The following is a 13075-nucleotide window of genomic DNA, read 5'->3' as shown; positions in this document are numbered from 1 at the left end:
TGGGTGATACCCTCCTCACCACTGCTGAAGCTAGGGATGCAGCTGGCCAAGGAAGTGTGAGCAAAGCCACAATACTGCTCTGGGATGATCCAGTCTGAAGTGTCCTTACCGCAGAGGGCTGCAAACTCGTCTGGCCTGGCATAAGTGAGCACAGCAGCCAAAGCCTCTCTCCAATTCTGCAGGTCACAAGACTGCACAATCTCCTTCCAGTTCTTTGTTACAACTGCAGTGATCAGCTAGAGCAGGACAGAGACCACAGTTAGGACCTTGGTAGGATTTGCTCTGTAGAATACAGAGGATAATTTGTATCTGTTCCAGTGTATTCATCCCCACTGCATCCAGTGTCATGACAGGCTCTGCAGTGCAGTGCAACAGCTGCACAAGAGCACATCTTACTTAAAAAGGAAATAAAAAAACCACAAAATGAGCTCAGAGAACACAGAGAGGCCAATTATTCTTGCTACAAAACATACAAGAAAAGAATACACAAATCTCCACAAGCTGTTGCAAATGGTTTTCAGCACTATTTTTGCAGACAAAGGTAACCTACCAAGTATTTAGCTATAAAGTCTTCTACACAACGCCCAGGGAGATGTATGAATTTTGTTAAACCATTTCAATCAGCTTCAAGCTCTTGGTCTCAAGCTGACCAGCAAGAGGCAGTGGAAAAGGCTGCATAAAGGAAGCAGCAAGTTGGCAGCAATACCAACCTGAGTTGGCTGTAGTATCCCTACCCTCCACCCACCCAGGCTGCCTCTGCACAGCCCTCAGAGTGAAATTCCAGTTTCTTCCTTCCAAAACTCTGCCTCCAGTTATTTTGCTCTGGACAAAAGACAGACTTGGCAGCTGTGTTGCTCTTTAGTGAACAAAGCCCTTCTCATGCCAAGACCACAAGCTCAGAAACAGCTACATAAGCACTATGTATGCAGTTTGCGACCAGAAAAGTAAAAACACACCTGAACAACAAATGCAACACAAGGTCAATGTTTGCCTGTCAGCATAGGCACAGATAATGAGTCAGCTCTTCACAGAAACACCTTTTCCCAAAGGATGAACTACAGTGAAAAAATTCCTCTGAAAGCTGCCACCCCTGCTAAACCAATCGTTCTTTTAAAGCCACTTCTCCTGTTTCAACCTCCTGTCACTTCTTTCTCATACTGGTAGTAAAAAAGAAAGATTTGCACAAGCAGCAACAGCAACCCTAGCACTGCAAAAAGCTGAAAATAACAATAACCAGCTGGCCATAACACACTATCTCCTAGAAAAAGGGTGATTAATCTACCCTGGGCATACTTTGCTCTCCCTTCTGTGCATGCAGTAAAACAAAGCATCAGCAAAATCTGTAAAGACTGATCACGGGCAGAAATCAACACAATGCTGCTGGCTGTCAGCATGGGTTCATCTGTGAAAAATGTGACAGAACAGCAGACTGAAATGTGCCCTGCTTAAGGTATTTGCCTTAATTGGGAGAATCTATTAGTGTACATGCAACTCAGACACCAGAGATGGGATAAACAATCTTGTTTACTGATGCTCAGGTGTGCCTCTTCTCCCTTTATCAATGCATTAAAAAAGAGTAACAGAAATCCTGCTCTGGGATCTTACCGACTTGAACACTTACTAACATCTGCCAGAAATAAACCCATAAAATGGCAAGAAAACTTTCTGAGGTGAAAAAGGGAGGTGCCAAAGGCATATGAGCATGTTAGTTCTGACCTGAGGACACATACCCTGGTAATTTTGCTCCTCATCTTGGCAAAGTACTTCTCCTGTGTGCGTGAGAGCAGCTCCTGCCCGCCAGCAATGGCCAGGATGATGGCATCGGCCATGCGGTTGTCGTGCAGGCACAGATCCACCGCGCTTTCAAAGTTCCCTGTCAGCAGAGCCTGCGTGATCAGCCCATCCACATCTGCAATGAGACAGGGCAAATGCTGCCACAAAAGCCACCGAGAGCTGCAGCAGCAGGTGACACTGTGACTGTACAACGCTGGCACAGCTGTCTGCAACCCAGCCCGCTCCCCGCCAGGTGCGTACAGGGGTGCTCACCCTCACCTCCAGCTTTAAACGCACATGGGCACAGCCATGCCGCAGGGGCACTGTCAAGCATTATTTACCTTGTCACAGAGCAAGTTCCTAGAGGTCTAAACGGCCCCTAAAACAACTACCTGAATAATGCCATAAGAAGTCAAACCTCGACAGGGGTCAGTGGCTTCTGTGTTACTCAAGATCCCCTGGGAGTTTCTGTATGAACAGCACTTCATGCCTGACCAAGCGTGTCTTCTTTTGTATCAGAAACCACTCACAGCAGCTGCATGTCAGCAATGGGGTACACAAGCACTGTATAACTTCCTTCCCCTCAAAAAACTGAATTTTCAAGTGCCTTGAGATCGTGTGAGAATGTAGTTAGAGGCAAGTAGTTATACTTGCCTCACAATCCTTCACAATCTCTGCAGAATTTGCCCTCTCTCTGGAACACCAGTATCAACATCAGTACTTACAAATAACAGTACATACAATGAAATCAATAACAAGGCGGGTTTTTTTACCTCCACTAACAGAAATGTTAAATGTTGTCTTTGCAGATCCCAAATCTTCAGTTTCTTTTTTATGGTCCTTCAGCATCTAAGAGAAAGGAAGAGCATTCTTTCTGAGATTATGTAAACACTGGAAAATACACATTTTAAAATAATATAGTTCTTGCACTGCAAGCTAAATTTAGAATTTCAGACTACCAGTCAACTCAGAGACCATTAACTTAGGAGGGAAGGTTATCCCTGTGTGCCAGTTTGGGCAGAGGTAAAGTTACTTTTCTTCACAGTAGCCAAAGTCCAATGTAGCACTCAGTAGAGGAGTGCTCAGTAAGCAGAGGCTGCTTTTTTATAAAAACTCCCCTGGAATTAAGACAGACACCACTTCATGCAAGTACTTGGATTTTGGGATTTCCAACAAAACAGTTCAATAGCAGAAAACAGTATCAAAAGGGCAGTCCCTCTTCACCATCAATTTCCACAGCACAGGTGAAGCAGAGCACAGAACCTGACCCACAAACCGCCTCCTCTGTCACAAGCCATTGCTCCTGCACACCAAGGGAGTCCAGGAACACCCTGCTTGTTCAGCTGAGCTGAAGGACACAGCACACCAAAGACGTTCATTTGGACGGGGAAGAAAGGGAAACAACCTCCATGCTTGGCTTGTGAAAAGGACACAGTGTCTGCAAAATTGGTTTTTGTCAGATAACACCAATGTGTGTTTGGTAATGGTTGAGAGCATGTTGTGACTAGCACAGGAATAATATGCCCATCCAGTTACTTTATGTATGTGACAGCAGGCCCTGATGCATCACCAGTGGCTTCAGGCCAGGCTCACGGATATTTAGGTAGGCTAGGGTAACGTTTGGCTGTGAATTCTCTCCTAGAAGAGACATTTGTTACAAGACATCCAATATCTTCATGACTGCATGCAGCAGAACCCTTACAGTGTCAGGCACACGTGTCTGCCACCACAGAGCCTACGGAACCAACAAGCAATCAAGCACCTAACCCGAGGAGAGCATTCTGATTTGAGTGTCTTTAACAGGCCCTTTGTTCTGTGGAGCCAAGTACACCACCCCAGCATGGACAAGCCTTAAACCACTGTCCCCATCCCCACAGACAGCTGCAGACAGGCACCAAGCAAAGGATGCACAGCTACCGGCCCGAATTCTAATCCTGAAGGGAGGCTGAGGGGATGGGGAAGAGTGAAGCTGGCCTGCTCACACATTTCACACAGCAGTACACTACGTTCGCTGCTCACAAGGCAGAGGCTGGGTCCTTAGTGCTAATTAGGGACCTGACCACATAGGTAAAACACAGGACTGAAAACAATGCTGTTCAAATGTTGTAGGACCCCAAATGCTGACATGATTGAGCACAAGCTGCCTGCTTAATAAACCTGGATGAACATACTGCCTGAAGCAGATGAAAAAAGTATCAACAAGAGTCCCATTTTACCATTATAAATAATTTTTTGTATTTCTGTAGATCCTCAGCAGCAGGAAAAGTCAACAAAATGAAATGCTGTTTAAAGGAACAAAGTAAATACAGAGGAGGTCAGCAGGGTTAGTCTAGAGGGCAACAGATACCTCTCCCAAGAACTGTTCCTCTGTAGTCCGGCCTTCATCGCCCTCGTTTGGCACAGATCCATCAGATTCTGCAGGAGCCTTCAGCAGAGAGAAGATGCCATAAAAATCCACCAGCAAGAGAGGCAGAAATACTTTGCATTGCAGAGTACAGTCACCTCTCCATCAAACAACAGTTAGAACCAGACTGAAAAATCACAGAAACGCATTGGCAATGTATGCTTGAGCATCACAAACAGGGTAGAGGCCCTCTTTCCTTGCTCTCTGTCATTACACAGTACCTTGAGCTGTTCTCATCTCAGCTGCCTCAAAACACGCAACAAAAGCTTTCTACCCCATGAGGCAGCTACAGATGAACTGTCTGTGGCACAAGAGCACTGCACTGCTGTGGACTCAGGCCACTGCCATTACAGTGGGCAGTGCCTGAACTATAGTTATCACTCTTGTAGGAAAAGTTATAGGACCACACTCTCAGTCCTGCTTTCTTTAAAACCTGATGAAGGTGCTGTTCTTGAAATCAGGTGCCAGGCAGCAAGGCTCTGCCCTACCTCACAGGCAGCACAAAGTCCCACAGTGGTCAAGGCACAGCAGCAGCAAGGAAAGGTGGAGGGATACCAGTGAGACCCCATATTAAAACCTGTGACTCAGAGCCCCTCACTGGAAAAGGAGGGGAGCATCTCAGTGGAAGAGAAGTAGTTGTTTCTTTAAAATAATACCTTCACCCTACTGAATGTAGGAACTTGCCACATGCTGGATTATTTGTGACTTACTTTGGGACAGCTATCAAGTGGAAAGAAAAATGGTTCTTACTTTACAAATTACCATGGCATTATAAAACTAACCACAGAGTTACATGTTTGCTTACCTCTCCCAAGACACCATCTGCAAGACTGTCTTTATTCAGAGCTGATGTGATCTAGAAAACAACAAAGACTTAAGTACTGTTTCAAAGAGGCACCAGATTCTCAGATTCACAACTGGCACATGTAGCTACTATGTTGCTTGCACAACAGTTAACATGTAATTAAACATTTTAACATAAAACTAAGCCATTTCCTTTTCCAGCTTGGTGATGGGTTTACTGCTAAGATCCCTGCACCCCAAGCTCGGATGGAAACAACAGCCGCCCTATGCCTTTAAACCTTTAATTGTTAACTCGAGGGCCTCAAACCTCACTAGAGTTGCTGGAAAACACAGTAATAAAAGCAGTATCAAAACATGAAGGACAAAACCTTCTGTCTGCTCTGGTCAGGGAAAATACAACAGTAACAATCTTTGTGGAACAGAGAGTCTGTCAGGAAGCTTGGGTTAAAGCACATCAGGCACCTGGCTGTGGGCCAGGATTTTCCAAGGTAAAACAAGAGTTAAAATGCCCAACTTCTACTGCTTTGCAAAGCAAATCAGTATGTGCACGACTGCAGACTCAATTAGGGCTCTCAAAACCAGCAATTTTATGTATATAGTTCTATATTATTTCAGCATCAGGGAGCCTGGGTTTCACATTGCTCCTAAAATTATCTACCGCTTTTTGTATTGTAGGCTTTATTTTACCCTTGTAGGCTGGTTTGTGTAAAGAGCCAAGCTCAAATTGCTGGAGACAGTTTTCTCTTTCTTTTTTAATCACCAGTTTACAATAAAAATGAGAAATCCAAGACTTGGCTTGCATGAGAATCACAGGTTTTAAGAATACAACCCACCCTTTCCATGTTCTTAGCAGCTTATTACAAGAAGCTGAAATCTGTGATCCCTGTTTTTACTTTCCTAATGCTACCAATAATAGGAAAACCAAGTTGTGATTTAGTGAGCTTTCCATCTGGGTACCACACACCTTCAGATGAGCTGTACTGTGCTGCTTCTTGACACTGAAAAAGACATGGACTCAACATCTATGTGGAATGTTTTCAGAAAACAGATACATAAAAACAGGACCTTGTAGCTCCTCTCATCTGTTTCCTAAATACTGAAATAATGGGCTAGGCCCAGCATTCCAGGCCACCCAGTTCAGCTGTGCCCATTTTCCCAGCTTCTCCCCATGTCTCTCTGGGCATATCAAACCCAGAGCAAAAGCAAGCAGTGGGATTTAATCTCATAAAGCCACTCTGCAGAACCACTACTAAATTTCAGCTGAATTTTCTAATTGAGAGCTGCTTTCCAAAAACAGGATTATCCTTGCTGTGCTTGCCTTTGCACAAATATTTAGAAGCTGAGGACATACTGTTATCAAAACCATGATTTTTTTCCATAATCATATTAATTTTGCCCTGAAGAACTTTTAATTTGTGAGCATAATGACATTTTAATGGAGCCAATCTTTGAAAATAAAACATTAGTTTGATATAATGAAAATGAGTCAAATGTTAAAATCCACTGAAACAGAACTGGAGAAATACTAGATAGTTCCTGGGTAGACAACTGAAAACAACAGAGCCAAAAGGCACAGCAGGTAACTCCCTGTAACACTGAGTAAAAATCTTCCAGCTGGGAAGAAAGATCTATAATTATGTACAAATTGCTTCCTGGTGATCCAAAATTTGCTTTTCCAAATGTAATCACATCTGACCTTCAGGCTTGGTTTTTTTCTTTTTCTTTCAAAAATGAATGATGTCTCCCACAAACAAGACTTTCCCAGTATTCCTGGTTTATGAAAACTGCTTACACGTTCTGCAACCAGAAAGCCTAAAAGCAGACCTCATTCCACAATGCTTGAGTAGAAGGATGTCACACAGCAAAGTTACATCAATAGCATAAATCAATAAATATCAAAGCTCCTTGATGAGTGAGAATTTCACATTGACAACGGACAGTCAGATGCAGACACACCTCTGAAGTCTGTTGCCTGCTCTGACATTTCCACTGAATATCCATATTGCAAAAATACACAACTAATGAAAAAACCCAACAGAGCAAATTGTTTTCTGTAAGAATTCTGAAATTACTCAAGTTATTTATCTCACATATTGCACATTTACCTTCTTCCTCAGATCATCCTTCCTGTATCCTAAGAGCTCGAGGTACTTAACACGCGAATCTTCTTCGAAGTTCACCTTAAAAAAGTTGAAGACTATATTGCAATTCACCATTTTTCATTTTCTCCCTCACTGGCATGAATGACCCAGTGAGATTTAGTGACTGAATGTAATAAAGAGAAATGCAAAAATCTTCAGTGACTTGGGCACCTGAGCAGGTGGGCAAGGCTTCCATCTGGTTGTTGTAGGTGAACAATCTGTTCATCTGCTTCACTTGGAAACCTCTAAATGCTTGGAGTGAGCAGTGAGAAGCCCATCTAAAGCTATCCCAAAGCTTCAAGCCTTCTCACCAGCTCCCTGTACAAATATGTGCTGATGGGGCATATCAAAAACCACGGGACACCCTCACCCACACCTCTGCTTTGCCGTGGACTCCTCACAGACCCCACAAACCCCCCTGGTCCTGAGGGCCCCCCCTCCTCTGGTGGGCCCCCTCCAGTGACACGGCTTGTGGGCACTATTGCCACAGTCTGCAGCTGTGGGTTCCCAGCACCTCTTCAGCTAAACGTGCAGAAGGAACCCTGTCCTGGCTTTCCCAGTCCACGGGAACTCTGTAAGGGCGTCATCCTGTTACCTTTAAGAAGGCCCACACGTTCCTCTCAAAGTCAGCCAGGGCCATGTCGATTTTCTTCTGGCAGTAGCTGACAAAGCCCTGGGACTGCACAGCCTCCTGCAGCTGGTTGGAGCGGGCCAGGAACTCCTTCTCCGTGACAACCTGGCTCACGTAGACGTGGGGATGCTGCTGCTGCTGCTCCATGCCTGGCTGCGGCGGAGACTTGGAGTTCTCAAACGTCACCAGCTTGCCTCCAAACTGGAATTGAAGCACACATGCAGTATGTGAAAATACAAGTATACAGCAGGGGAGCATGTATGAAAACGTATTTTATATAATGTATATATGATTATTGTCTGATAACTGAACGCTCCTGGTTTCCCCTCCACTCCATATTTCTACGCATATAAGGAGCTTGTTGGATAAGTAGGTTCACATTTAATAGGATTTATAAGCACAGACATTTCTGTGCCTGTTTTTTCCTCAGACAAAAGACAGACCAGAAACAGAGCTAGAGCTGTGGGACTATACAGTACCCAACATCAGTGGAGTATCTCATGATATTGTGATGCAATTGCCAAAGAAATTATGCATCAATTGCCTATGCATCATTAGGTGAATGCTCAAGCATGATGTCTGCCCTGCTCTTGCCAGGTTGTTTTAGTGGCTGAAACTACAGAGAGATAGGCAGATAGGCAGTAAGTTGTCACAACATTTGAAGAGGTAAAAGCAACACAAGAAAATAATTAGGAGGGGCTTATGATATTATTTCATTCTGTAGCTCAAAGTTAATTTACATAGGCCAGTCCAGTAAAACCTGCATTAGAAAAAAGCAAAAGCCTAGCCAGGGAAAAGACTGACACCTGGCTCCTAGGAAACCAGGACAAATAAGGAATAAACAACATCATAAAATGACACATCAGTCAGTGGCTAGGCAACATCACTTCTCTTTGACAGGAGAAAACTGCATTTTAATTTGTGCATCAGATCACGAGTAAGCAGACATACGATGCTGAAAACTGAGAAGTATTGCAGCAGAGAAATCAAATTCAAATGGACAGGCTAAAATCTCCAGAAGTTCCCAAATAAATGGCTTGTGGGTTTAGAAAATAAGCCAAAATTGGAGCCAAGGAGCAGATGACTGCAAAAAGCAGAGCTTGCCATCCCCTCAGCTGGCTCCTCTACAAATCAACCAGCCATGGAGGAACCCAGCCTTGTGCTGCTACAGCAACTCCTGCTACCTTGACCAAAGTTAACCTGAGTAGTCTCCACCACACTGACTCACTTGAGTGCAGTTTGAAGCTATGAACTCTCAGATACTTGCCCAGTTTGGTCTCATTCCCATTGCCCCCTATGTATATTTATTTACTCTAAAGCAAGCACTGCACAGAAACAAAACTGAAGCCCTAATGCCAATAACACAATCAAGTGTCTCTCAGCAACATTTCTTTTTCCCAAGCATTTTGGTCAGGCTTTTGCTGCTCTCAGTGCCCTGTCTGGAAGCTGCCCCAGGCATCTCCCACTATGATGAAAAATGGGAAGATCTCCCAAGGTGGACCACCACACTGAACTCTGCCCTTCCTGAGCAGCTGAGCAGGTGCCAGCACTGTCTCCCTACCTGCCTGGCCAGCCCTGCCCATCCTGTCTCCTTACCGAGAAGGATGCTCCCATGGGTCGCCGGATCCACTTGGGTGGCTTCTTCAGAGGCAACACCACGCTCTGTGGGGCAGTCTGCTGGGGAAGCTGCAGGGGAGGCAGGGGCTGGCCCGTGCCAAATGGATCGAGGTTCCCAAAAGACGAGGAGAGCTTTGATAACACAAGGGGGAAAAAACAGAAATGACATTTCTCTAATAAACGAAACGTTTATTTGCACTGAAGTGGTACTCCTGCGAGCAGGGCTGCAAACATCCACTAAAGACTTCCCATATTTTGTTCCCCCCACCCTCTTTCTGTCCTGATTCTTAGCTGAACAACTTTCAACACCTGGTCAACTTGCTTCTGCCTCAAGCCGTCGGCGCTGCCGCCCATGATGGAGTAGACACTGATGCGCCCGTCGAAGGAGGCTGCAGACAGCACAGCAGGGTTCCTCGGGCACCACTGGATATCAAAGCACCACTGGGTGTTCGTGGGCAGCTCATACAGCACCTGGGGGGCAAAACCAAGCCAACAAATCAGCGCTTTCAGGGAGCACCCTGCCTGATGGCAACAATCTTGCCGTGTGCCCCCAGACTGGTGTGCTCCTCCTGCTCCCCAGCTGCCTCCACATCACCACAACACTGACAGAGGGCAAACCCTGATGATCTCCAAACAGCAGATTATCACACACCACTGCCTCCTCTCCTTCTCCTCCCATTAAACCCTTTGTTTAATCCACACAGGACAAATGATGCAGGTGGGGAATGTCTGTGCTGTCCCACTGAGAGCTGTGAGCTGCTGACATTCACACTAGCTCATTCAGAGCTGATTTAGGGACCCCCACACACCACATGGAGGAAGTCTGTTTCTCACAGGAAAACTGAAAAGGGTAAAACCCTGAGCAGACAGCCTCTTGTGCCCTGGAACAGACAAGCCCCTGTTGCAGAATACATTTAGCCACAAACCAGGAGAAACTCGGAGAACAAAATGCTAGCTGTCAGCTAAATGCTGTCTCCCAAGGAACTGGTTTTTGTTTTTAATAAAAACATGCAGCATGATTCAACCACATGTAAAAACTTTGTAACAGCACAGGATGCAGTTTCGGTAACTCATCTAACACTGTACACCTTTTGCACTTTTGGGCCAATGTCTGAATTTTAGAAACATCTCCCACTCCACAATTATTGCCTACTGCAGGCAAAGAGCCCTCCAGCATGTCTGAAGCTTTTCTGGTCTAGGGACAAACATTATCTGAAAAACAGATCTGCATTCTCTTTGAAAAATATCCCCAGGCCCAAAAGGGAGGTGGGAACACATATGAGTAGCTCTCACTGATCTGCCACTACTGTGGCAACCTGCAAAAACCCTCCTGTCTGGATAAAGTTCTTAGAGAAGGAAAAAGGCAATTGCAACAATGATCCAGCCACTCTGGGGCAAAACAAGAGTAGGAAGCATATACTTGGTTTAAGTGGAGGCCTCTCCATCTCTTATAATGAACAGGGACATCACTGCTCTCTAAGAGATAAGCTGCAAGGACAAATGTGTAATATTGACAACACCAGGAAGGAATCCTGCACCACCAGAACAAGCTCAGAAGACACATATAGCAAATAGGAGCAACATCCCACAGAAGCATCATTCCTAGGAATGCACGCACAGGAACATGTGCTCTGTGTGTGCCACCTCTGAACAGACATTTTTGGGTTTTTTAAGGTGGTATGCATACAATACCTCGCCTGTGTTAGGGTTGGAGCAGAGAATTTTAGCATCCTTCCCACAGCTAAGTAGCAGCTCTGGATCTGCCATACTCCAAGCAATGGCCAATATACCCCTGCATGAAAAGCCACAACAACAAAAAAGCTTAATGCAAATGTAAAATGGTGATAAATAAAGCATATTTAGAAGTTCTGCATCCCACATCAAAATGCCCTCTACACCCCTTCCTCTTACAGGAGGAGGAATTTTTCAGCGTTATCAGCCCTTGTTTTGTTGAAATAGATGTTTTCTATTTTCTGCATGAAAAGGTATAAAGATACAGCCATTGTATCTGAAAATTAAATGCAGTAGTCATATGGAAGAGCCTGGGCATTAGTAACAGTACAGTTTGTGTGCCTGTGGTGTCACTAATACCCAGTGTGCAAACCCATAGGTAAGGTCAGTGACTAGGAAGTTTTTCAGCTTTTGATTAGCAAGACATTCAAGTCAGCAGTTTTGGCAGAAGCCACAACACTCTTCTCCATTCTTAAATCAAGCATTGGATTTGAGCAATAAGTAAAGTTTCACCACCAACAAAGGAGGGACAAGAATTTACCAGAATCATCCACTACACCCAAAATTAAGGCATTTAGGGGACTGAGGGGCACAAAAACTGTGCAAATCCACACATGAGGATGTGGCCTGGGTGCACCTTTAGTACAGTATTTAGCCAAAATCAACTGCTACTAATTCTTTTTTCCTTAGATTCCTCTTAAACAACTTAGAAACAAACTAGTATCTTCACTGTTTCAGCAGCCTGGTGGGTTGGTTTGTTCATTCAATTTTGGGGTCGTTTCCTTCAGAGTACCCAGCTCCAAAAAGGCAAGTCTGTCACAGGGCTGGCTGGCCAGCAAGCCAGCACATAGCACTGCCTGCTGCTGAAACTGCCACCACCAAAGGAGCCTTCCTCCACAGGGAAGAGCAGGAAGAGAGATGTGCAAACCAGGACAGTCACAGCAGAGCAAATGCCACAGAGCGCACCGCGCTGTGCCAGACCCGTACCTTGTGTGACTTTCTAGAACACGGAGCGGTGAGGAGGCAAATCTGAGGTCCCACATCTGAATAACGGGCAGCCTGTCGTCCTCTGAGGCCAAAACCATCTGGGTGGCAACTTCAGGGTGCCAGGCCAAGCCTGAGCAGTGCATCTGAGGGGCAAGAGTGGGTCAAAGCATCACATAACTGAGCAGCACTAAAGGAAAAAGAAAACTAGACCAAATGTGTCTGTGTGCATGGTAAAACCCCGCTGCAAGGGAATTTGCAGCTGTGTTTCCAGGCATTATTTCTGACTGCACTGACTGGAATATTCTCCTTATTCCTGTGAATGTGGAGACTTGCACTTAAGTTTCCCAAGGTCTTCTCCGAGAGATTACACTGTGCTGACCTTTTCACAGTTCTGCGTTTTAATGTGAGAAAACACTAAAGCTCACCATATAAACCTTTTCCTCTACTATTTTTATTGCTGTTTTAATAAAAGCCATTAGGCAGAGGTTTTTGTCATGGGAACATTGCATCACAGGACTAGCATCACATGAAGACAGCCTACTGTGCTGCTGTTATGTCAGGCAACAAACACAGAAAGCACTGAAAGTTACAGTTCATCAAAATAATAATACAGTGAGCTACTTCATAACCACCCACTTCCAAGTTTCATTTTTAAGTGTTGCTGTATCTTTGAAGTTTGTTATAGCAATAGTCTATTTAAAATAATACAGAATTATACAAATATGTCACTCTCCACGAGTTTAACGGGCTCTTTTTTACATTTACACTGCCTAAAGGGGTGGCATGGTGGTTATAACTATAGGAGGCAGCGCCCTGTAACCTGCTCAATCACGTTTCTCTGTGGCAAAATAAAAAAAAACTTTTCTGTGGTAGCCCCAAAGAGAGCAATAAGAGCTTTCTAAAATTAAATCATCACTCTGATAGGACATCTGAGTGCCTTGCTTCAGTCTGCATCTGGCTATTTCAAGTTATAATGCTGACAATCCC

General features: G+C 44.7%; 1 protein-coding gene across 12 annotated transcripts in view; it reads right to left on the bottom strand.

Annotated features, from left to right (window-relative positions):
- The window catches only part of SEC31A (SEC31 homolog A, COPII coat complex component), a 38695-nt gene that overhangs the window by 18384 nt on the left and 7236 nt on the right, over window positions 1-13075 (bottom strand). For all 12 annotated transcript variants that reach the window (XM_063415135.1, XM_063415136.1, XM_063415138.1 and 9 more), the window contains exons 8-18: window positions 12089-12231; window positions 11063-11162; window positions 9680-9841; window positions 9350-9502; window positions 7718-7954; window positions 7087-7161; window positions 4983-5033; window positions 4121-4198; window positions 2547-2622; window positions 1731-1909; window positions 110-236 (exon numbers count right to left, since the gene is read on the bottom strand). In XM_063415135.1, coding sequence (XP_063271205.1) covers window positions 110-236; window positions 1731-1909; window positions 2547-2622; window positions 4121-4198; window positions 4983-5033; window positions 7087-7161; window positions 7718-7954; window positions 9350-9502; window positions 9680-9841; window positions 11063-11162; window positions 12089-12231 — 1381 coding nt within the window. The remainder of the gene's footprint in view (window positions 1-109; window positions 237-1730; window positions 1910-2546; window positions 2623-4120; window positions 4199-4982; window positions 5034-7086; window positions 7162-7717; window positions 7955-9349; window positions 9503-9679; window positions 9842-11062; window positions 11163-12088; window positions 12232-13075) is intronic.

This window comes from Prinia subflava, chromosome 18 (assembly GCF_021018805.1).
Source record: "Prinia subflava isolate CZ2003 ecotype Zambia chromosome 18, Cam_Psub_1.2, whole genome shotgun sequence".
Classification (NCBI taxonomy): Eukaryota; Metazoa; Chordata; class Aves; order Passeriformes; family Cisticolidae; genus Prinia; species Prinia subflava.
This window is presented reverse-complemented; position numbering and strand designations above follow the sequence as displayed.